Source organism: Xyrauchen texanus, chromosome 6, assembly GCF_025860055.1.
Source record: "Xyrauchen texanus isolate HMW12.3.18 chromosome 6, RBS_HiC_50CHRs, whole genome shotgun sequence".
NCBI lineage: Eukaryota > Metazoa > Chordata > Actinopteri > Cypriniformes > Catostomidae > Xyrauchen > Xyrauchen texanus.
In genome coordinates this window covers 1608745-1634651 of record NC_068281.1, presented here as the reverse complement: position 1 = coordinate 1634651, position 25907 = coordinate 1608745, and the positions used below count along the sequence as shown (strand labels likewise).

At 39.1% G+C, this 25907-nt stretch overlaps 1 protein-coding gene across 3 annotated transcripts; it reads right to left on the bottom strand.

Moving 5' to 3' along the window:
* Positions 1-4183: 4183 nt before the first annotated feature.
* On the bottom strand, positions 4184-21776 carry LOC127645771 (piggyBac transposable element-derived protein 3-like). 3 transcript variants are annotated; one of them, XM_052129439.1, is made up of 5 exons: positions 21402-21776; positions 19724-19815; positions 15375-15444; positions 13477-13560; positions 4184-6167 (listed from the first exon to the last, which is right to left on the bottom strand). In XM_052129439.1, exons 1-5 carry the CDS (start codon positions 21634-21636, stop codon positions 4423-4425), a joined length of 2226 nt encoding a protein of 741 aa, XP_051985399.1. In that variant the 5' UTR covers positions 21637-21776; the 3' UTR covers positions 4184-4422. The 3 variants fall into 3 exon arrangements, with proteins under 3 accessions (XP_051985399.1, XP_051985400.1, XP_051985401.1); XM_052129440.1 differs by having other exon boundaries at positions 13477-13536; XM_052129441.1 differs by lacking the exons at positions 13477-13560; positions 15375-15444; positions 19724-19815; positions 21402-21776 and adding an exon at positions 6338-7182.
* Between the last annotated feature and the right edge of the window lie 4131 nt (positions 21777-25907).

The window sequence follows — 25907 nt, the reverse complement described above, 5'->3', positions numbered from 1 at the left end:
AAAAATTGTGTTGTGGCTCAATTTTGTGTTGTGGCTCAATTTTGTGTAGCTAAAAAAATTGTGTTGTGGCTCAATTTTGTGTTGTGGCTCAATTTTGTTTTGTGGCTCAATTTTGTGTTGTTCCTCAATTTTGTGTTGTTGCTAAATTTGTTGTTGCTCAATTTTGTGTTGTGGCTCAATTTTGTTGTAGCTAAAAAAAATGTGTTGTGGCTTAATTTGTTGTAGCTCAATTTTGTGTTGTGGCTCAATTTTGTGTTGTGGCTCAATTTTGTGTAGCTAAAAAAATTGTGTTGTTGCTCAATTTTGTGTTGTGGCTGAATTTTTTTGTAGCTAAAAAAAATGTGTTGTGGCTTAATTTGTTGTAGCTCAATTTTGTGTTGTGGCTCAATTTTGGGTTGTGGCTCAATTTTGTGTAGCTAAAAAAATTGTGTTGTGGCTCAATTTGGTGTTGTGGCTCAATTTGTTGTAGCTCAATTTTGTGTATTGGCTCAATTTTGTGTTGTAGCTCAATTTTGTGTTGTGGCTCAATTTTGTGTATTGGCTCAATTTGTTGTTGCTCAATTTTGTGTTGTAGCTCAATTTTGTTGTAGCTAAAAAAATTGTGTTGTGGCTCAATTTTGTGTTGTGGCTCAATTTTGTTGTAGCTAAAAAAAATTGTGTTGTGGCTCAATTTGTTGTAGCTCAATTTTGTGTTGTGGCTCAATTTATTGTAGCTCAATTTTGTGTTGTGGCTCAATTTGTTGTAGCTCAATTTTGTTGTAGCTAAAAAAATGTGTTGTGGCTTAATCTTGTGTTGTGGCTCAATTTGTTGTGGCTCAATTTGTTGTAGCTCAATTTTGTGTTGTGGCTCAATTTGGTGTTGTGGCTCAATTTTGTGTTGTAGCTCAATTTTGTGTATTGGCTCAATTGTAGCTCAATTTTGTGTATTGGCTCAATTTTGTGTTGTGGCTCAATTTTGTGTTGTTGCTCAATTTTTTGTTGTAGCTCAATTTTGTGTATTGGCTCAATTTGTTGTTGCTCAATTTTGTGTTGTAGCTCAATTTTGTTGTAGCTAAAAAAAATTGTGTTGTGGCTCAATTTTGTGTTGTAGCTCAATTTTGTTGTAGCTAAAAAAATTGTGTTGTGGCTCAATTTTGTGTTGTAGCTCAATTTTGTGTTGTGGCTCAATTTTGTGTTGTGGCTCAATTTATTGTAGCTCAATTTTGTGTTGTGGCTCATTTTTGTGTTGTGGCTCAATTTGTTGTAGCTAAAAAAATTGTGTTGTTGCTCAATTTTGTGTTGTGGCTCAATTTTGTGTTGTGGCTCAATTTTGTTGTAGCTAAAAAAATGTGTTGTGGCTCAATTTTGTGTTGTGGCTCAATTTTGTGTAGCTAAAAAAATTGTGTTGTAGCTCAATTTTGTGTTGTGGCTCAATTTTGTGTAGCTAAAAAAATTGTGTTGTGGCTCAATTTTGTGTTGTTGCTCAATTTTGTGTTGTGGCTCAATTTTGTGTAGCTAAAAAAATTGTGTTGTGGCTCAATTTTGTGTTGTTGCTCAATTTTGTGTAGCTAAAAAAATTGTGTTGTGGCTCAATTTTGTGTTGTTGCTCAATTTTGTGTAGCTAAAAAAATTGTGTTGTGGCTCAATTTTGTGTTGTGGCTCAATTTTGTGTAGCTAAAAAAATTGTGTTGTGGCTCAATTTTGTGTTGTGGCTCAATTTTGTGTTGTGGCTCAATTTTGTGTTGTGGCTCAATTTTTTGTTGCTCAATTTTGTGTTGTGGCTCAATTTTGTTGTAGCTAAAAAAAATGTGTTGTGGCTTAATTTGTTGTAGCTAAAAAAAATGTGTTGTGGCTTAATTTGTTGTAGCTCAATTTTGTGTTGTGGCTCAATTTTGTGTTGTGGCTCAATTTTGTGTAGCTAAAAAAATTGTGTTGTTGCTCAATTTTGTGTTGTAGCTCAATTTGTTGTGGCTCAATTTTGTGTTGTGGCTCAATTTGTTGTTGCTCAATTTTGTGTTGTGGCTGAATTTTTTTGTAGCTAAAAAAAATGTGTTGTGGCTTAATTTGTTGTAGCTCAATTTGGTGTTGTTGCTCAATTTGGTGTTGTGGCTCAATTTGTTGTAGCTCAATTTTGTGTATTGGCTCAATTTTGTGTTGTAGCTCAATTTTGTTGTAGCTAAAAAAATTGTGTTGTGGCTCAATTTTGTGTTGTGGCTCAATTTTGTGTTGTGGCTCAATTTGTTGTAGCTCAATTTTGTGTTGTGGCTCAATTTATTGTAGCTCAATTTTGTGTTGTGGCTCAATTTTGTGTTGTGGCTCAATTTTGTTGTAGCTCAATTTTGTGTTGTGGCTCAATTTATTGTAGCTCAATTTTGTGTTGTGGCTCAATTTTGTGTTGTAGCTCAATTTTGTTGTAGCTAAAAAAATGTGTTGTGGCTTAATTTTGTGTTGTGGCTCAATTTGTTGTGGCTCAATTTGTTGTAGCTCAATTTTGTGTTGTGGCTCAATTTGTTGTAGCTAAAAAAATTGTGTTGTGGCTCAATTTGGTGTTGTGGCTCAATTTTGTGTATTGGCTCAATTTCTTGTTGCTCAATTTTGTGTTGTAGCTCAATTTTGTGTTGTAGCTCAATTTTGTGTATTGGCTCAATTTGTTGTTGCTCAATTTTGTGTTGTAGCTCAATTTTGTTGTAGCTAAAAAAATTGTGTTGTAGCTCAATTTTGTGTTGTGGCTCAATTTGTTGTAGCTCAATTTTGTGTTGTGGCTCAATTTATTGTAGCTCAATTTTGTGTTGTGGCTCAATTTGTTGTAGCTCAATTTTGTTGTAGCTAAAAAAATTGTGTTGTGGCTTAATTTGTTGTAGCTCAATTTTGTGTTGTAGCACAATTTTGTGTTGTGGCTCAATTTTGTGTTGTGGTTCAATTTTGTGTAGCTAAAAAAATTGTGTTGTGGCTTAATTTGTTGTAGCTCAATTTTGTGTTGTAGCTCAATTTTGTGTTGTAGCACAATTTTGTGTTGTAGCTCAATTTTGTGTTGTGGCTCAATTTGTTGTAGCTAAAAAAATTGTGTTGTGGCTTAATTTGTTGTAGCTCAATTTTGTGTTGTAGCACAATTTTGTGTTGTGGCTCAATTTTGTGTTGTGGCTCATTTTTGTGTTGTGGCTCAATTTGTTGTAGCTAAAAAAATTGTGTTGTTGCTCAATTTTGTGTTGTGGCTCAATTTGTTGTGGCTCAATTTTGTGTTGTGGCTCAATTTTGTGTTGTTGCTCAATTTTTTGTTGTGGCTCAATTTTGTTGTAGCTAAAAAAAATGTGTTGTGGCACAATTTTGTGTTGTGGCTCAATTTTGTGTTGTGGCTCAATTTGTTGTAGCTCAATTTTGTGTTGTGGCTCAATTTTGTGTAGCTAAAAAAATTGTGTTGTAGCTCAATTTTGTGTTGTGGCTCAATTTTGTGTTGTGGCTCAATTTTGTGTTGTTGCTCAATTTTGTGTTGTTGCTCAATTTTGTGTTGTTGCTCAATTTGTTGTAGCTCAATTTTGTGTTGTGGCTCAATTTTGTGTTGTGGCTCAATTTTGTGTAGCTAAAAAAATTGTGTTGTGGCTCAATTTTGTGTTGTGGCTCAATTTTGTGTTGTTGCTCAATTTTGTGTATTGGCTCAATTTGTTGTTGCTCAATTTTGTGTTGTAGCTCAATTTTGTGTTGTGGCTCAATTTTGTGTATTGGCTCAATTTGTTGTTGCTCAATTTTGTTGTAGCTAAAAAAAATGTGTTGTGGCTCAATTTTGTGTTGTGGCTCAATTTTGTTGTAGCTAAAAAAACTGTGTTGTGGCTCAATTTTGTGTTGTGGCTCAATTTTGTTGTAGCTAAAAAAATTGTGTTGTGGCTCAATTTTGTGTTGTGGCTCAATTTATTGTAGCTCAATTTTGTGTTGTAGCTCAATTTTGTGTTGTGGCTCAATTTGGTGTTGTGGCTCAATTTGGTGTTGTTGCTCAATTTTGTGTTGTTGCTCAATTTTGTGTTGTGGCTCAATTTTGTGTTGTTGCTCAATTTTGTGTTGTGGCTGAATTTTGTGTAGTGGCTCAATTTGTTGTTGCTCAATTTTGTGTAGTGGCTCAATTTTGTGTAGTGGCTCAATTTTGTGTATTGGCTCAATTTGTTGTAGCTAAAAAAATTGTGTTGTGGCTTAATTTTGTGTTGTGGCTCAATTGTGTTGTGGTTCATTAATGTACTGTTTTCAACTTTTAATTGCTGTTCAAATTTTGTTGTGCACCCCTGTGCCACTATATTAATCAGCACCAGATTACAATCCATGAGTAATCTTCCCCGCACTGTTACTGTATTATTAACAAACTGAACTAAGTCAAAACCAAACCAAAAACACATAGTCAGTACACAAGTCTTCAGTCACAATCAACATCGAGAACCTTGCAGTGCAAACAAGTGCACACTACTCGAGGTCGCTGCTGTGGAAAGCAGCAAAACAGTTGCGTTCTGCCCTTAAGCACAGGAACACGTTACATTCCACGCAACGCACGCGACTTTTCCTGTTGCAGTGCTTTCTTCTGCAGCGCATTGCATTTTTCAAGTCAACCATCTCAGGTAGGTGTCGAGCAGAAGTTGTCCGGACTGAAATGTGTGGGACGGCAGTGAACCGACATCTTTTGGCAGGATGAGCATTAAAACCTTCCTCCTCATATGAACATCGTACGCCAAGGCTGTCGGCCATAGCTAGATACGTTTGAGCCACTATCGTGCGAAATTCGAGGAACTCCATTGTGCTGTTTTCCAGGTTGTCTTGTTGATACAGTAACCAGCTGTTGACTAAAGCCAGATCAGTGAAGTGCATGAGCATCCGTATTGTCCACCTCTTGGTTCGGCTGCTCAGACAATAGGACGATATCATCCGTTCCGTCAAGTCAAATCCTGCCATCTTTGCCTTGTACTCACGGACAACACTTGGTTGCTTGACATTCACAAATTCCTTATTCTGCTTTGACCACCGTTGATAGGTGTCATACGGCTGTTCACCATGAACAGTGGAGACCATCAAATATGGTTTGTCATCATACCACTTCAGCACACACACCTTCCCGTCTCTCCTGACAACGGATGCAGTGGCTCCTCTTTTCTGCAATTCCATGGTCATGTCACCCGGAAGTCTCTTCAGTGCCTGAGCTACCCGGTTCTGCATGACAGTGCCAGTCACGTACACCTGCTTCTTAATCATGTGATCCACAATGTTCATGTTTGTGAAGAAGCGGTCGCAGTAGATCTTGGAACCAGGATGCAGTGATTCTGCCAGATGTGCTACAACCATGCCCCCGAGACCCAGGTTTTTACCTGCCGAATCTTGTGAACACAGAGCCTCTGCGCCTTGATATACAAGAAAGTCCAGCACAATCCCGCTAGCTGAAGCCAACACGAAATTTTTCATGCCGACAGGATTGGGCTTACTTGGCATATACTGGCGAAATGGACAGGCGCCGGTGAACGAGACCATCTGTTCATCGATGGACACGCATTCTGGTCGAAATTGAAGCATGCAACCTCTGCGGACGCGATCCAGAAACGGCCTCACCTTCCAGAATCGATCGGCACTCTTCGTCTGTTCGGGAACGTCAATGTCGATAACCACTTTCAGGCTGCTTCTCAGTTTGAAAAACCTGCCACGAGTAATGCGGTCGCTAATGGCAGGGATTCGTAGAGCGTTGGACCAGAACATTCTCATTTCTGGATACTGCACACATGACATCAAAATAGACGCTCCAAATAAATGGTACATCTCGGTAACGGTAGCGTTGAGTGGCGTGCCAGTGGTAGCCAGCGCTGTTGCGTTTGAACAGTCAGTAATGAGCTCCATCAATTCTGAATCGATGTACTGATTAACATAGTCCACGGGCCGCCAACCGAGTCGATCACTGAAAGTCTTATCTTCAGCCTGGAACGGCGCCAATTCTGGACTGAAGCCAGTGCACACCCAATGTTCCCCAAGTCCACTGGGTGTTTCGTCACCGTCATCATTTTCACTATCGTCGCAGCTGTCGTGATCCAGTGGAGGGTAATCATTGATTTGCCCATCATTCCATTGCTCTGGGTCAATTTCCTCACCGTCTGACATTTCGTCCATGTCAGAGTTGTCTTCAACCATTGAGTACAGCAACCTTTCCGCTTCGGACACCCCATGATGTGAACCTAACCAATGAAAACGGCATATAAGATGCAATAAAAGAACAGTAATGCAATGCAAAATGGCTAGACGTTAGTTCAACTGTCCTCGTTCAGAGTACGACATTAATCAGATTAAACTACAGTCTTTTGACACAAGCACATTTTAATGTAAAAACTTGATGAGGTTTTCTTACCTGTATTTGACGCCCTTTTGTTTGGTCCGCTCCCGTAGAAACTCCTTGAAATCGACGCCATGTTGTTGTCAAATAGTTCCGTTTGTCGGCAGTTTAACCCTTAAATGACACCCTAGAGCAGGGCTAATCAACTTCAGAAAGTTCATGGGACAAAAAGCAGGATACTTATAGCCTTGAGGGCTGCATTCTTTAATTTTTAAAGAAAATATTTTATTAGTAATGGAGGCAAATAGACTACGACTATGCTAAACCCTCTCCAGATACATTGGAGAAGGACTCGACATTGGCGAATGCATTTTTGTTGTTATTAGCAAGAATTTGAATGGCATACAAGTGTAATATATATATGCTGGAGAAACCAAGTTTTGTACGTGGCTTGATTCAGACCCTAAAACAACATTACAGCTAGAGTAATACACACATTTGAACAGAAGTAATACAAGTGCTTTTATACAATGATAAGATTCACATTTCTGTCGTTAAACCCTCCAAAAATGGACCCCATTGACTTCCATTGTAAGTGTCTCACTCGAACACACATTTGTGCATAATTTCTAAAGAAGGGACGAATCGAAATACATTTTTGCGGTGATCATCATTATCCTCGTGCGACCCCCGCGTCCACATAGTGGACGTTGTACTTTGGCTTTCCTATACACAAGGCTTCATTTAAACCTACTGATCTCAGTTCATAACACTGTGGGCTTTCAATAAAGGGTTAAACTTTTGACACACGGAGTCATGTGACAAAACAACATGGCGCCGATCACAGCGGAGTTTGTCTTTGGGAGAAACACCAACAAAACTGGATCTGGTAAGAAACTGAATTAAGTTTTTACATTGAAACCTGTTTGAGTCAAATAATTAGAGTCTCTAGTTTCATCCAACATTGATGACTTTTAACTTTTAACATTTTAAAGAGTGATTTTTCGAAAAATGGTGCACTGTTGAACACAATGGTCACTGTTGTAGACAATAGCGCTATTTTTGCATTAGAAATACTATACTTACTCACATTGAGAAAAAATGTCTTTCAGAGGCTTTATATGGAGTTATGATGACAGACAGCACACTGGAGGTTAAGTCATGCACTAAATAGGGAGCAAGGGAGCATCCTATAGCTCTCCTATAACTGTTCTGAGACCAGTGCAGACAGACAGCACACTGGAGGTTAAGTCATGCACTAAATAGGGAGCAAGGGAGCATCCTATAGCTCTCCTATAACTGTTCTGATACCAGAGCAGACAGACAGCACACTGGAGGTTAAGTCATGCACTAAATAGGGAGCAAGGGAGCATCCTATAGCTCTCCTATAACTGTTCTGAGACCAGTGCAGACAGACAGCACACTGGAGGTTACGTCATGCACTAAATAGTGAGCAAGGGAGCATCCTATAGCTCTCCTATAACTGTTCTGAGACCAGTGCAGACAGACAGCACACTGGAGATTAAGTCATGCACTAAATAGGGAGCAAGGGAGCATCCTATAGCTCTCCTATAACTGTTCTGAGACCAGTGCAGACAGACAGCACACTGGAGATTAAGTCATGCACTAAATAGGGAGCAAGGGAGCATCCTATAGCTCTCCTATAACTGTTCTGAGACCAGTGCAGACAGACAGCACACTGGAGGTTAAGTCATGCACTAAATAGGGAGCAAGGGAGCATCCTATAGCTCTCCTATAACTGTTCTGAGACCAGTGCAGACAGACAGCACACTGGAGGTTAAGTCATGCACTAAATAGGGAGCAAGGGAGCATCCTATAGCTCTCCTATAACTGTTCTGAGACCAGTGCAGACAGACAGCACACTGGAGAATAAGTCATGCACTAAATAGGGAGCAAGGGAGCATCCTATAGCTCTCCTATAACTGTTCTGAGACCAGTGCAGACAGACAGCACACTGGAGGTTAAGTCATGCACTAAATAGGGAGCAAGGGAGCATCCTATAGCTCTCCTACAACTGTTCTGAGACCAGTGCAGACAGACAGCACACTGGAGGTTAAGTCATGCACTAAATAGGGAGCAAGGGAGCATCCTATAGCTCTCCTATAACTGTTCTGAGACCAGTGCAGACAGACAGCACACTGGAGGTTAAGTCATGCACTAAATAGGGAGCAAGGGAGCATCCTATAGCTCTCCTATAACTGTTCTGAGACCAGTGCAGACAGACAGCACACTGGAGGTTAAGTCATGCACTAAATAGGGAGCAAGGGAGCATCCTATAGCTCTCTATGCAGTTAAGTGCGTTCAGTTTCAGGCTGCAGATGATGTTTGAATCAACATGTTTGACACACATGGGACGATGATCATCAGTTCATAGATTCAACATTTATAATGGATCATTTTATTTGAACACGGTTGGCCGTGATTGGACGATGCTGCACATTACTTTGAATAAGTAGCATAAATTATGCTAATTTCTGATTGGTAAAATGCTTCTTTTCACTTGTTTGTTTGACAGTACAAAGAGAGAATATTGAGATTCTGTTGCCAAACTAGAAAAAAACATTGTAACAAAAGTTCAATCGAATCATATAATTTTTATTTGTATAGTTTTTATTATGCTTTTCCCATTATACACATTATACAAAAGCAGCTTTATAGAAAATCAGCGGTAATGTCTGTAACGTCTCTAAAACATGAATAACAAACACTTCTGGAAACACAATAAACCATTTGATTAAAATAAACATCCAACGTCCACATATGTACCAATGTACACCTGCGTCAGACGTGCTTGTGTTGCGTCATAAACATACATGTTTAGGTCATTGTTTCAAGTTAAATATAGTTTAATACTCAATCTTTAAACACATCTTGAGATCTCTTAGTTCAGATTTGCGCTCCATCAAGTGTTTTGAACGCAAGAACGTAACGCATGTTTGTGTTGTTTTGTTCACTGTATAAACTGTGTGTTGCTCACACAGCTGAAGTTTCACTTACTGCCCCCTGGAGTAAACAGGTGGTACTACAAGCATTTCTCAGGAATCGTCCTTATTACGGTCCGTGGACATTGAGATTAATTGCGTAATTTTTATTAAATCAACAGCCCTAATATAATACATTTTTAAAATCAAAAGTTGCATTAGTTAATGCACATTAATGCAATAAGCACAGGGTTTCCCGCAGCACTTTGAAACTAAGGCGGCCGCCTAAGCAACACACGCCTGCCGCCTTAACTACGTCGTCAAAAAAATATGAGCGATATTCGCCGTGTTACTCTGTCCTGTTTTCTCCCTTTCCATCTTTAAATATGTGATAAGCCTTCGTGTTCGCTTCAGTCTTGTTATCAGCGCGTTCTTCCGCAGCGGCGCCGAGCGTGTGTGTGTGTGTGTGTGTGTGTGTGTGTGTGTGTGTGTTCATCTGAGCCTCATTGGTCTGTCACTGCTCGTCAATGTCAGAATATTTGAGATGACCAATCAAATCAAAGTAGGCGGGCTTTATGTTCACAGTGCAAATTTTAGCAGAGCGACTCGACGCACTTCAGTTTACGGTCGGTCAAGTGCGAGATAAGATGTAAGTTGCTAAACTAAACATTTGCTATTTGACCTTTTTTTAGGTCATAAATGTTAAACGAATCACAAAAATAATCAGGCAAATTAATAAACTTTTGTCTATTTTCGCCATTTTGAACTGAAAATAGACCACTATGTGACGTGCCTGATGTAATGTAGCCTAATAATTAATTTACTGTCATTGTGAGGGGACAAGACACATTAACCAGGGTACCCGCAGGATCTTAAAAGCATTGAAAAATAATCTCAAATTAAGGCCTTAAAAGCCTTGGATTTGGTATACAAAGTCTTGGATTTCGTTACAAAGGTATTATATATTTTTTGCCTTTACTAGGATTAAGTTCATACCGTAACAAAATTAACTGTTACTAATGCAGGGTAATTAAAAATTCATGCAACGTTGAGTGCATCCCGCACTCCACGTCATAGCAGAAAGCGCGAAAGTGTGCGCACCGTTACTATGGTTACTAGGCAAGTGAATTGCAGAACAAGATAGTAGCCAAGCGTAGTTTGTCGTCTGAAGTGGGAACGTTTCAGTTTAATGCCAGAATTCAATCATTTAAACCCCAAATCAGAGCTTTTCTGTAAAAAAAGAACATGTTTTCTACGCGGTCTTTTCAATAGTATCTGGCAATCATGCGCGCGCGCTCTCTGCGCAAGAAGCGCGGATGATCTGAAGACACAGACGAGCTGGAGTTCAGCAATCTTCATTTGAGATTGTCAACTTAAATTGAAGTGTCATTCAGTCGGCCTGTGTTCTGTCACGAGCCGCTTGCACTGTTTGTGCAAACAAAATGCAGGCTGATATCCCAGCAGTGTTTTTAATGTTGATGCAATGTTTCCCGAATATCCACACGATTTCAAATGTGACATTGATTTTATACAACAGTTAAAAAACATTACATTAAAATGACATTAATTGTGAATTTCTAACATTTATTTGTATTGAAAACAGATATTTATAGTTCTGTTGCCAGGTCACTGTGACATACTGGCAACCAAAAAACATGAGAGCATCACACACAGTAGAGATACTTTCAAAAATATTAAAATATATTTACATTTATGCATTTGGCAGATGCTTTTATCCAAAGCAACTTACAGAGCACTTATTACAGGGACAATCCCCCCGGAGCAACCTGGAGTTAAGTGCCTTACTCAAGGACACAATGGTGGTGACTGTGGGGATCGAACCAGCAACCTTCTGATTACCAGTTATGAGCTTTAGCCCACTACGCCACCACCACTCCATATCTATTACAAGCTCGAAAACTGCTCCAGTGAGACATCATTCATATCTATTAGGGCTGGGACAACGCAAAAAATACGTCGATGCAAAATATGCGTGTCAATTCGTCGGACCCAAAACAAAGATGGCGCCGCCGGCAAGTAGTAGCAACACGAGTGGCTCCTCAGACTATCAGAAGTGCAAGGCGGCATGCACTCGTTCCTCTAAAGTATGGGAATTCTTTAATTTAAAAGGAAACAATTCCGTGATATGTCGTCTTTGCAAAATGGAGATGGCCTTCCATTCTAGCACCACGGCAATGCACCAGCATCTGAAGAGGCGCCACCCGGGAGCAGCTGCAGATGACAGAGCACCGTAAGTTTTTTTTCAACTCCCCACTTTGCACTCGATGTTGGAGTAAGCTATAATACGTTGTCGACACCTAAAGTTTTCGCTTATAGCTATGAATGTCGTGAAAAATACATAGAGGACACTGACAATGCGCTGACAGACAGGACCAAGCAGGTAACATTTAATAAAGTCTCAACTTTCAAATTTGGTCAGTCAAAGAAAATTAAACCATAAATAGGGCTACTATTTTGTGGCTCTTTAATGTGTCGTGACAGATTGCCTCAGTTAAAGCTGCTCGTGAACCGATCATCTTTTCCTTGGTTCATTTATAGCATCAATAGGCTAAACATGAATGTAGCCTACATCAGAAGGACTGTTGTGACGTCAGTACGGTAGCCTACAATCCATTATTCAAATCCACCGACGTTAATCTTCTCTCTCCTGACTACTTTGTCGGACAAAAATGGAGTATTATGATTGATTGATCAGATCGCCAGTCAATCAAACTCCCGGCAAATGTTTTTTTTTAAACATTTTATACACCCCCACCCCCGATGAAACCGGTAGAACCGGTGTTGTCACAAGTCGATTAATCGAATCAAAATCGAATCGGACTGAAAAAAACGAATCGTTAGATTAATCGATGCATCGAAAAAATAATCGCTAGATTAATCGTTTAAAATATAATCGTTTATCCCAGCCCTAATATCTATGATTGTTTAGTGTCTTTGGCGTCTTATTGTAACACAAATGATGAATTATATGAGGTAGTGGTGGCTCAGTGGTTGAGGCTCAGGGTTACTGACCAGAATGTCGGGGGTTCAAGCCCCAGAACCATCAAGATGCCACTGTTGGGCCCTTGAGTAAGGCACTTAACTCCAGGTTGCTCCGGGGGGATTGTCCCTGTAATAAGTGCACTCACTGTAAGTCGCTTTGGATAAAAGCATCTGCCAAATGCATAAATGTAAATGTAGATGTTATTAAGCAAATGCGTGAAGACGCGGTGCCGACGTTGAAGGTTAAGCGGTTATATCGGTTATTGGTGCTATCGATGAGCGATGAGATGAGTGACTGATGATGAGATATTGAGAGCGCCTGCGGAGCGCGCATGTTATTGACACCGCGAGTGAGCAAATTGAAATGCTTATGATCACTCAATCAGCCACTCGCTCAACACAACGTCTGATTGCGACGACTCGCGTTACATCACATTTATTTGTTTAACTCAGGGCACCAGATACAGTAGATCGAATATGTGTGTCGAGAACAGAACCGCTCTGAAACCACACGTGACCCCGTTTACATGTTTCTAAGAAAGCACTACACACCACAGATAAAACAGCTGTCCAACATCAAACATGATCACAATGTGATTTCGATCTTATTTCGATTAATCCTTCAGCCCTAGTAAACACTCTTGCATATGGACACCTGACAATTCATGCATACTTGAAATTGATAAACATACAGTATTTTTGATGGTGACATCATCACGACATCAAGGGCCGCACGTTGCCCAAGAGTGTCCTGAATTGAGGATAGCGGGATTTAAATGAATGTAAATTATTTAAAGCGTACAGAAACCAAAATTCAATGTCCTCGTATGAGAACGTGGGGGTCGCATGAGGATAAATAGCTTATAGTGTAGCTACCTTATTTTGTTTTTAAACTACTTAAAGCTGAAGTGCAAATAAACGTTTGCTTTCTGGTAGTCAACGTTGTTGTTGTTGTTGTTGTTGTTGTTGTTTCGGGCTGGACGGGTCAACAAAAACGTTATAGTGACACAGAGACACCATGTTTACATTGTTATGAAAATGAACCGACACGTAGCTTACTTATCTCTACTTATTAAGCTAAGATAGAAGTATGCTAACATATTAAAGTTGCACACTTCAACTTTAAGTTAGCAACTTAAGTTAGCCGTGGGAAGCTATAGTTTCGAAAGTAGCTTCCACAGCACTACAGATTGTGGTGGAGTAAATGTTAGCATGCACTAAACGGTACATCCTGTGCATTGCATGTGATGCTTCTCATATGTCTCTCACCCGCTCTCGCTGTTCCTATTATTCCAGTGCTGAAACGGTCCTGATCTTCCATCTCCAGACCTGATGGACAAAGAGCAGGAGACACTACGAATAAAAACAGGAATAATTCAAACTAAGAATGTATTTTTGAATATTACATTTGACAAAAGGCGTGGATATTTTGGAAATAGTTTAAAGGGCCTCATTCATGAAACTTTAGTTAAACGTGTATGTTAGTGAAATACAAACATTCGTAACAATTAAGTGCAAGTTCAAAATGAAGTGCATTCAAAATGCACATTTTTATTTAGCAAACACACGGATGAGTCTGATCTCAAAGAAATATACTGTATATACGCAGTATACAGTTGAATTCAGATGTTTACACACACTTTGGTTGAAGTCATTAAAAACACTCCACAGATTTCATGAGTAAATTATAGTTTCGGCGAGTCGTTTAGGACATCTACTTTATGCATGACGAGTAATTCTTCCAATAATGGTTTACAGACCGATTGTTTCACTGTTAATTGACTATAACATAATTCCAGCGGGTCAGAAGTTTATAGACACTAAGTTAACTGTGCCTTTAAGCAGCTTGGAAAACTCCAGAAAATTATGTTAAGCCTTTAATTAGACAATTAGCATCTCATAGGAGGTGCATCTGTGGATGTATTTTAAGGCCTTCAAACTCAGTGTCTCTTTACTTGACATCATGAGAAAATCAACAGAAATCAGACAAAACCTCAGAAAAACTATTGAGGACCTCCACAAGTCTGGATCATCCTTGGGAGCAATTTCCAAACACCTGAAGGTGCCACGTTCATCTGTACATACAATAGTACACAAGTATAAACACCATGTGACCACACAGTCATCATCCCGCTCAGGAAGGAGACGCATTCTGTCTCCTAGAGATGAACGTAGTTTGTGTGAAAAGTGCAAATCAATCCCAGAACAACAGCAAAGGACCTTGTGAAGATGCTGGAGGAAACAGGTGGACGAGTATCTAGATCCACAGCAAAACCAGTCCTATATTGACATCACCTGAAAGGCTGCTCAGCAAGGAAGAAGCCACTGCTCCAAAACCACCATAAACAAGCCAGACTACAGTTTGCAAGTGCACATGGGGACAAAGATCTTACTTTTGGAGAAATGTCCTCTGATCTGATGAAACAAACATCAAACTCTTTGGTCATAATGACCATCGTTATGTTTGGAGGAAAAAGGGTGAAGAACAGCATCCCAACTGTGAAGCATGGGGGTGCAGCATCATGTTGTGGGGGTGCATTGCTGCAGGAGGGACTGGTGCACTTCACCCAATAGATGGCATCATGAGGAAGGATATATTGAAGCAACATCTCAAGACATCAGCCAGGAAGTTAAAGCTCGGTACAAATGGGTCTTCCAAATGGACAATGACCCCCAAGCATACCTCCAAAGTTCTGGCAAAATGGCTTAAGGACAACAAAGTCAAGATATTGGAGTGGCATCACAAAGTCCTGACCTCAATCCGATGCTGACACACCTGACTCAGTTACACCAGTTCTGTCTGGAGGAATGGGATAAAATTCCAGCAACTTATTGGGAGAAGCTTGTGGAAGGAAACCCAAAACATTTAACCCAAGTTAAACAATTTAAAGGCTACCAAATACTACCAAAGTGTCTGTAAACTTGTTTCCCCATTTTGGTCTCTACATGTCTGTACCATAGTTTTCTTCTAGAACATTTGACTAATCTACATCCACTTCAAAATATAGTCACGGCAGAACCAAAAGATACACATGGTCTGATGCAGGTGTACCAAACATTTTGAAAACACGAAAACCTTCACGAATCCGAGACTTTTACATCAGAACATATTAACGAATGTTTCACGAATGAGGCCCGAGGCTTATGTAGGACTGCTCATGTTTTACTCTGTCCACTGTGCCACTGTTGGTCCTCCATGTGTTCCTCTTTGATTTGAATGGATTTGATTCCATCTGCCTGCATTTGGGAATTCAGAAGAGTCAAGTCACAATATGTCACACTTTGGAAGGAATATTCCGGGATTAATACAAGTTAAGCTCAATCGACAGCATTAATGTTGATTACCACCAAAAGGAATTTCGACTCGCTCCTTTTCTTTAATAAAAGCACAAATGTGTGTTCCAGTGAGGCACTTACAATGCAAGTCAATGGGGTTTAATCAGGGCAAATGTCATAAAATCACTTACTAACCACATCTGTGGAAAGTTATATACAATACCAATATTAGCAGTTTTCTGCGACACGTTACGGTTCGACTCGCTTTACTTTTCTGCGCTTGCATCTCCACTGCAGTTTAGTGCCGCCTCAACGTGGGCGGGATTATAGGCTGATCGTCATAGCTGCGGCGCCTCTACTACCGTGACATCATCTTAAACGCGACACAAAACAATAGACAATAACACGAGCGCTAGCTGTCAGCTGCTAGCTCATTGTGCTGCATACAGCAGTTGTTGCATGGGGATTTTACACAAGTGTGACAGTTAAATTGGCCTCGTTGTTTTAGAAGCTTCCAGGAGCTGCTCGACTAAATAAAGTGAAGCTTATCAGGGTTTCCCGCAGAAAATGTGTTAGTTAAGGTGGTGGGTATATGGAATTGCATAACTCCTGACACAAATTAAAGGGGTCATGACATGAGAAACCAAATTTGCCTTGATCTTTTGGTATATAAGAGGTCTTTGTATCATTAAAACGTCCTGCAAGTTTAATATTTTAAGACGTCCTCCCCATTCTAAACGAATCATTTATTTAATCAAGCTCAAAATACAGCTCGTTCTGGATTCATGGTTAGAAGTGACGTGACGGTTAGAAGTGACGTACCAGCGTTTGCATATGACCGCCTCCAGCACAACATAACTACGCTTTAAGCGCAAGACAACTACGCTCATTTCAGTATCGCCGTCGCCTCACAAGTGTTCAGTCGATGGACAGCGAGCTCTGACAGAGACTACTTGTGCACAGGAAAATTACGATGCCACACAGATGTGCTGTTCCTGGCTGTGGTCAAACAAAACCTCTGAATAAGCTGCCGAAAGATCCAGACGCCAGGGAAAAATGGATGCAGTTTATTTTTTGCGGACGCCCTAGTCACGGCAGTGTTAACTTAGCGTTTGTTCTGTACATTTTAAGGATGACTGTTTTGAGAACAAATCTCAATATGATGCTGGCTTTGCCAGAAAACTGTTGCTCAAAGATAAGTCCGTGCCGACTATTCTGGGAACAACGACGACGCAAACTGTAAGTAATCTATTTTAAACTTTAAACTACTTTTTAAAGCGCAATTTCATTCATTATGAATAATCACAGTGTTTTTACTTAGTTTACTTGCATATTGTTCTGGCTGGAGGCGTCAATAATTGATACATAGGCACTGACGTTAGCCAATCATAACAGTGGGCGTTAACACTGAAGTCTTAAATGGAAAACGCCCCCAAAACAGACTGTTTGAATCAGAGGATGAGAAACAGGGTGGGAAAAGGTCATAAATCACTAGATTTTAAAAGTTTTTCTTAAAAAAAAATATATTAATACTATAATTGCACCTAAGGGAACATAATAATACAATAAAAAAACCCATGTCATGACCCCTTTAAGACAAATACTGAAACTTGAGTCATATCTTTTTAATGATGTATTAGTTTGTCAAGGTAATAACATTACATCTAATAGACGTACCGCGTAGAAAACATGTTCTTTTAACAGAAAAGCTCTGATTTGGGGTTTAAATTATTGAATTCTGGCATTAAACTGAAACGTTCCCACTTCAGACGACAAACTACGCTTGGCTACTATCTTGTTCTGCAATTCACTTGCCTAGTAACCATAGTAACGGTGCGCACCCTTTCGCGCTTTCTGCTATGACGTGGAGTGCGGGATGCACTCAACGTTGCATGAATTTTTAATTTGCCTGCATTAGTAACAGTTAATTTTGTTATGGTATGAACTTAATCCTAGTAAAGGCAAAAAATATATAATACCTTTTGTAATCGTCAAATCCAAGGCTTTTAAGGCCTTAATTTGAGATTATTTTTCAATGCTTTTAAGATCCTGCGGGTACCCTGGTTAATGTGTCTTGTCCCCTCACAATGACAGTAAATTAATTATTAGGCTACATTACATCAGTCACGTCACATAGTGGTCTATTTTCAGTTCAAAATGGCGAAAATAGACAAAAGTTTATTAATTTGCCTGATTATTTTTGTGATTCGTTTAACATTTATGACCTAAAAAAAACGGTCAAATAGCAAATGTTTAGTTTAGCAACTTACATCTTATCTCGCACTTGACCGACCGTAAATTGAAGTGCGTCGAGTCGCTCCTTTACTGTCGAGTCGCTCTGCTAAAATTTGCGCTGTGAACATAAAGCCCGCCTACTTTGATTTGATTGGTCATCTCAAATATTCTGACATTGACGAGCAGTGACAGACCAATGAGGCTCAGATGAACACACACACACACACACACACACACACACGCACACACACACGCACACACACACGCACACACACACACACACGCTCGGCGCCGCTGCGGAAGAACGCGCTGATAACAAGACTGAAGCGAACACGAAGGCTTATCACATATTTAAAGATGGAAAGGGAGAAAACATGTTCTTTTAACAGAAAAGCTCTGATTTGGGGTTTAAATTATTGAATTCTGGCATTAAACTGAAACGTTCCCACTTCAGACGACAAACTACGCTTGGCTACTATCTTGTTCTGCAATTCACTTGCCTAGTAACCATAGTAACGGTGCGCACCCTTTCGCGCTTTCTGCTATGACGTGGAGTGCGGGATGCACTCAACGTTGCATGAATTTTTAATTAGCCTGCATTAGTAACAGTTAATTTTGTTACGGTATAAACTTAATCCTAGTAAAGGCAAAAAATATATAATACCTTTGTAACGAAATCCAAGACTTTGTATACCAAATCCAAGGCTTTTAAGGCCTTAATTTGAGATTATTTTTCAATGCTTTTAAGATCCTGCGGGTACCCTGGTTAATGTGTCTTGTCCCCTCACAATGACAGTAAATTAATTATTAGGCTACATTACATCAGTCACGTCACATAGTGGTCTATTTTCAGTTCAAAATGGCGAAAATAGACAAAAGTTTATTAATTTGCCTGATTATTTGTGTGATTCGTTTAACATTTATGACCTAAAAAAACGGTCAAATAGCAAATGTTTAGTTTAGCAACTTACATCTTATCTCGCACTTGACCGACCGTAAACTGAAGTGCGTCGAGTCGCTCCTTTACTGTCGAGTCGCTCTGCTAAAATTTGCACTGTGAACATACTCGGCGCCGCTGCGGAAGAACACGCTGATAACAAGACTGAAGCGAACACGAAGGCTTATCGCATATTTAAAGATGGAAAGGGAGAAAACAGGACAGAGTAACACGGCGAATATCGCTCATATATATTTTTTTGACGACGTAGTTAAGGCGGCAGGCGTGTGTTGCTTAGGCGCGCCTTAGTTTCAAAGTGCTGCGGGAAACCCTGCTTATATAGAGCAGAGTATAGAGTTAACGTAACAAAACGTACCATCCTCCATCATGGACTCCACCAATGCCGTGGTCGAGTCCAGCGCACTCTCCCTCCCATTGCTCGCCGCTCTAGATAGCGTCCATTTGGTCGAACCACTTCCAGTTTGCCTTAATGGTTCTGTCGTCACTTTTAACTTTCCCCTTCACTGTTGGGAGGTCCGTTGGTAGCCGTGTGCGGCCAACAGCTGAGACACTTCCTGAGAGACTTGTGCATTTCGTTCGTCGCTAACGAGAGGAACGTCTACACCTCGTTTACTGACCATGGTGTGGTATCGCACACAGCCATTTATTTTTACAATTCGAAAGTCACGTGAACAAATGATACTGCTATCGCTGTTGCTAACTTTAAAACTAGCGGGTTGATGTCGCGTGTCGTTAATCCAGTGATGCCGGTAGTGACGATTCTCTCCGACCAATCAGTGATCTGCAGGGTTTTGACGTCACATTTAGTATCGACTCGACTCGCTTGGAACCTCGACTGAGGTGGTACTAAAATAAGTATCAGGTACCAGTTAATATCCACAGTGGATAACCCCCAAAACAGCGAGCAGAGTCGAGTTGAGTCGTACCGTGCAGTGGAAAAGCCCCTTAAGACACTGCAACTCTTATTTGAGCTCAACTCATACTGAACACGGAACATTTCTTTAAAAGAGTAAATGGGCGATATCCAATGAATAAAGACGTACTTACGTTGAATGTGAATGTTTGCAAAGAATCGTCAATTTGTGCCTCGGAGTATCCTTCGTGATTTTCACTCAACTTCACATGGTCCAGGTTTATCTCTAGTGGGGGAAAAATGGTGGAAACAACATGAATTACATAAAGACAAGGATTGATTAATTTATTCTTTTATCCTCTTTTTCTCCCCAATCTGGAACGCCCAATTCCCAATGCGCTTCAAGTCCTCGTGGTGGCGTAGTGACTCGCCTCAATCCGGGTGGCGGAGGACGAATCTTAGTTGCCTCCGCGTCTGAGACCGTCAATCTGCGCATCTTATCACGTGACTTGTTAAGTGCGTTACCATGGAGATATAGCGCATGTGGAGGCTTCACGCTATTCTCCGCGACATCCACGCAACTCGCCCCACCGAGAGCGAGAACCACGTTATAGCGACCATGAGCAGGTTACCCCATGTGACTCTACCTTCCCTAGCAACCGGGCCAATTTGGTTGCTAAGGAGACCTGATTTGAGTCACTCAGCACGCCCTGGATTCAAACTCGCGACTCCAGGTGTGATGGAAACCTGATCAACCTCGACCGGATGAAAAATACAAAACTGTTCTTTTAATTATTTTCAAATAAATCAAATAAATTATTATTAATCATGAACCGGCCAAAGAATTTAAGGGGGCGTTAAATTATAAAACAATAGACTTTAAATTCACTGTTGTTTTATATAGAATTGATCTATAGTCTACTGTATAGAGTCTTTAACACAATTACATCAGAAGTAACTGTAATTAAATTACAAATATTTAAAAATTAATACTTTACTTTTTTTCCAATGAAAAAGTACTTTAACTACAGTAATTAATTACTTAGTACTGCATCACACCCAACACTGGTATTGGTAAAATCCACTAACGGTCGACCACTAATTGAGAAGGAGAAGATTATCAGTGAATAACAACTTAAAGGGTAACTAAACCCTAAACCAACTTTTTTTAGTTAATGATCTGTAAGCATGGGGCTTTATTAGTACTGGTCATTGATTCAAGTAATTTTTTTGACATTTGTGTATAAAGTGTTTTAATTCTACAATATATGGTGTAAAAACGTCTGAGTGCTGCCCTCTTCAGGTTGAACGGTGGCTACTGCAGTTGAATTTTCCTATTGGCTGTTGCGGTACTTCGTGACGTAACCGGTGACAGCTGACGTAAGCAGGTTCCAGCTCACCACGCCAGATTCATGTACATGTCGTCTTGCGACCGTGTGAGGAATAATAATAACATAGAGTCTGACAGCAGCTGTCAATTAATCCGTCACTACGAGTCTCAGGTGCCCCCCCCCCGCTCAGCCCCGCACTCGCTTCGTTCCCTCTATCCCCGCCGGGGTCTGCCCACTTTTCCAGCATTTTCAAATATTTCTAGTGGGTGGAGTCAGACTCTGAGCAGGTGTTTAGTTACCCTTTAAATTTCGGCCGGTTCTTCACCCAAACCTAGCATATAGCTAGGGAAGACTATATGGACTACTTTTATGGTAGCTTTTTGTAATTTCAGAGCTTGACAACAGCCCCCATCCACATGTTTCCACTGATCATGTTATAAATATGTATTATTGATTATTAGGGGTTGTACTTGCTTGTTTTGATTATTGGGGGTGGGGGTACCTCCCTCCATCTCACTCGAGTCTACGCCCCTGTGTTTACCTCTGTGTTCAGTGTCGTTGGCTTGTGTCCCCACTGACCGCAGGTTCGGTTGGTTCTGTCGGACTTTTCGGAGTTCGCTCTCTGTAAACTGGAGTTTGACCATCAGAGTCTCGACCTCCATCTGTCTGCGGTTGATCTCCTGGTCCACAGCTCGACTCATCTCCAGTAGCGCACATTTGGCGAACCGCTCGACGATCGACGCCAGCTGCGCGTGAATCTCGACAGATGTTGACATCCTGATACTGAAACTATCAGACAGAGTTGTAAATATTCCTCGAGTGATTATCTGGTCCTCTTAGTCCACTCCGGCGCGGAATATGATCCTGTTCAGAGTCGAATAATGTTTACAGAACCTTCACAAAACATGCGGCCACTTCCCAGGGAAGTGACGTTGGAACAGAGGTCTTTTATTTGGAATGTCATCATCCGGCCGCTCTACCATGGCAGAGATTGTGTTACGACAATTAGTCGCCGTTTGCGGATACATTATTATGAATGGGATTAGCCATAAACCGACACCTTCCTGTTGCAAAATCGTCCGGGACTTCTCTTAACTCTTGTTTTTTTTTTTTTTTTTTTTTTATTGCAATATAACAACAACAAAAATAATTTACATACAAGAGTACATATAACCATACAAGTCAAGGGTTAAAAAAAATAAAGAAAGGCATTTTACAGAAAAAAACTTATATCTATTAAATAGCTGTAAAGTTTTTCTTGCTTTTAAGTTTTTACTTTTAGATATTGTTTCTAAATATATTTTAACATCGACTTTAAATTGTTCAAAATTTGGCATTTTTCCATTCCATTTGACTTTATGAATATAATAACGGGCAATTATAATAATTAAATCAAATATAAACAGAATTTTTTTTATCACCATCAAATGAAAAACATTTTAGCATAACATCAACTTCTTCAAAGTTAACAAGAATCATAGCTTTTCTTTGTAAATAATTATTAAGTTCTTTCCAAAACATTTGGATCTTGGGACACTCCCAAAATAAATGAACCATAGTCTCAGGGGAAATTTGACAAACAACACAAATATCTTCCATGTTCACTTTAAAACGCGGCACCACAAGTGATTTAACTGGATAGACACGATGGAACATGTTATATGAAACCTCTTTCACTTTATTTGTGATGCAATACTTATGAGGTGTCATCCAAAACGCTTTTTAAAATGAGAATTTCAATGAGTAGTAACAGCAAGTATATTTTTAGATTGAAGAAGAGAACGCAAGAAAATATTATTACATCCAGAACTTGTGAAATCCTGCAGCTTGATACAAGCAGTAAATTCTTTAACTGTTTGTAAAGAATAATTATTATTACATTCTAATAGCCTCAAAATTTCCTTGGGGATGGCATGTAAAACCAAAAAATATTGGATAGGATCAACTGAAAAGTTATAAATATGAACAAATTCAGGATAATTGTATAAAACACCATCATTTCTGATCAACTGTTTAACCCAAATAATTCCCTTTTCAAACCAATTCTCAAAAAATATTGATTTGTTTCTAATCCTTATATATCTATTATTCCAAATGGTACATTTATGGGGAAATTATGACTATACATAAGAGTCCATGAAAGTAATGCTTGTTTGTGGAAACTTGCAAGTTTAATGGGTATTTTGTTAATATCATAATCACATTTCAATATGAACTCTATAACACCTACTTTTTAAATATAGATTTAGGTATTGTATACCATATACTTTGTTTATTTTTTAAATAATTTTGGAGCCATTTTATTTTAAATATCATGTTAGAGGTCTTAAAATCCAAAACATTCAATCCTCCTTCAGTTTTTGATCTACAAATATTTTCTTTTTTAATATAGTGTGATTTGTTCTTCCAAATAAATCTAAAAAGTTTGGTGTCTATCATTTTAATTAAAGAGGGGGTACATCTAACACTTGAGCAATATAAACCTTAACCAGTAACACACGACCAGTTAAAGAGATATCTCTCATCATTTATTTTTCAAATGATTGAATGACAGGAGTGAAGTTTAACTCACTTCTGACTTCCATATTTTTAGCTATCTTGATCCCCAAATATTTGACAACTTCTTTCACGGGAATATCGCATACTGCTGTAAAATTACAGGAACCTCGTGCCATAAGCTCACATTTATTCATATTTATGGAAAGACCAGATACAGATGAAAAGAACTGCAGACACTTAATTGCTTTTTCAATTTCAGTATAGTCTCTTAAGAAAAGGGTGTCATCGGCTAATTGTGTGCATTTAATTTCTGCATCTTCTATTCTGATACCACGAAAAGTATCTTTCTTAATATGAATGGCCATAACTTGTGTAACCAACAAAAGCAATGGACTAATGGGGCAGCCCTGTCGAATCCCCCTTTTAATTTCAAATCTATGAGAAGTTTCATATGACAGTTTTACAGAGCTATTAATCTTATTATAGGGGTCTGATTACTTTTTGAAATTTGTCCCCAAAACCAAAAAATTCAAGGATTTTAAAAATAAAGTCATGTTGTATTGTATCGAAGGCCTTGTAAAAATCGACAAACAGAATAAAACTATTTTCACTGATAATTTCATTATAATCTATGAGATCTAATACAAGTCTAATATTATTACAAATATGTCTTCCTTTTATAAAACCCGACTGCCCCTCATCAATAATACTTTCTAATCCTGATTTTAACCTTTCAGCGAATATGGAAGCAATAATTTGACTATCATTATTAATTAAGGTGATAGGTCGCCAATTATCTAGTAATAATAGGTCTTTATCAGGCTTCTGAATTAATGATATTAGACCTTGTGTCATGAGGGTGGCAAAACATCCTGATCAATAGATTCTTTAAAGACCATTAACAGAAATTCAACTAGATCATCTTGAAATATTTGTAAAAATTCAGCAGTTAAGCCATCATTTCCAGGGGACTTGTTTAATTTAAGTTTATTTATAGCTGTTCTAATCTCTAAAATGGATATTTCCTGATCACAAAGGTCTTTAAATTCTTCATCGATACTATCTATATTATGTTTTAGGGGTTTTAAAAATGCATCTATTTTGTCTACAGAACATGCACTGCTGGAATATAATTTACCATAAACATTTGAGACATATTTTGAAATAATAACAGGGTCCTGTGTTTCATGGCCATTAATATTAAAGGGGTCATGACATGGGTTTTTTATTGTATTATTATGTTCCCTTAGGTGCAATTATAGTATTAATATATTTTTTTTTAAGAAAAACTTTTAAAATCTAGTGATTTATGACCTTTTCCCACCCTGTTTCTCATCCTCTGATTCAAACAGTCTGTTTTGGGGGCGTTTTCCATTTAAGACTTCAGTGTTAACGCCCACTGTTATGATTGGCTAACGTCAGTGCCTATGTATCAATTATTGACGCCCCCAGCCAGAACAGTATGCAAGTAAACTAAGTAAAAACACTGTGATTATTCATAATGAATGAAATTGCGCTTTAAAAAGTAGTTTAAAGTTTAAAATAGATTACTTACAGTTTGCGTCGTCGTTGTTCCCAGAATAGTCGGCACGGACTTATCTTTGAGCAACAGTTTTCTGGCAAAGCCAGCATCATATTGAGATTTGTTCTCAAAACAGTCATCCTTAAAATGTACAGAACAAACGCTTAAGTTAACACTGCCGTGACTGGGACGTCCGCAAAAAATAAACTGCATCCATTTTTCCCTGACGTCTGGATCTTTCGGCAGCTTATTCAGAGGTTTTGTTTGACCACAGCCAGGAACAGCACATCTGTGTGGCATCGTAATTTTCCTGTGCACAAGTAGTCTCTGTCAGAGCTCGCTGTCCATCGACTGAACACTTGTGAGGCGCACGCCGATACGAAATGAGCGTAGTTGTCTTGCGCTTAAAGCGTAGTTATGTTGTGCTGGAGGCGGTCATATGCAAACGCTGTTACGTCACTTCTAACCGTCACGTCACTTCTAACCATGAATCCAGAACGAGCTGTATTTTGAGCTTGATTAAATAAATGATTCGTTTAGAATGGGGAGGACGTCTTAAAATATTAAACTTGCAGGACGTTTTAATGATACAAAGACCTCTTATATACCAAAAGATCAAGGCAAATTTGGTTTCTCATGTCATGACCCCTTTAAGCTTTCTAATAGATGTATATTCTCCATTCCTTTTCTCCAGATTATAAAAGTATCTGGAATTAGTTTCTCCTTCTTCTAACCAACGTCTTCGTGATCTAACAAATGTTCCTTTTGCTTTGATTATATATAATTTATCTAACTCAGCCTGCAGATTCATTAACAGATTAGAGTTCCTGTCATTATTATTATCAGTGATGTTACAAATAGATCATTTCCTCTTCCTTTGATCTATTAGATTTTGCAACTTCTTTGCCTTTATTAACTGCACTAAGTCTAATCTGAAACTTCATAAACTCCCAATTCTTACAGTATAAATGTGTCTGCTTAGCTTGATTCCAATATGTTTGTATTATTCTCTTAATTTCATGTTTA

Bases quoted from the DNA above. Each gene is read 5' to 3' on its own strand.
- LOC127645771 (XM_052129439.1), bottom strand. From the start codon at position 21,636: ATGTCAACATCTGTCGAGATTCACGCGCAGCTGGCGTCGATCGTCGAG. The intron at 15,445-19,723 runs GTAAGTACGTCT...TCCCAAATGCAG, and splicing joins TGCAAACATTCACATTCAAC to GCAGATGGAATCAAATCCAT. The intron at 6,168-13,476 runs GTGAGAGACATA...TTCATTGGTTAG, and splicing joins AATAGGAACAGCGAGAGCGG to GTTCACATCATGGGGTGTCC.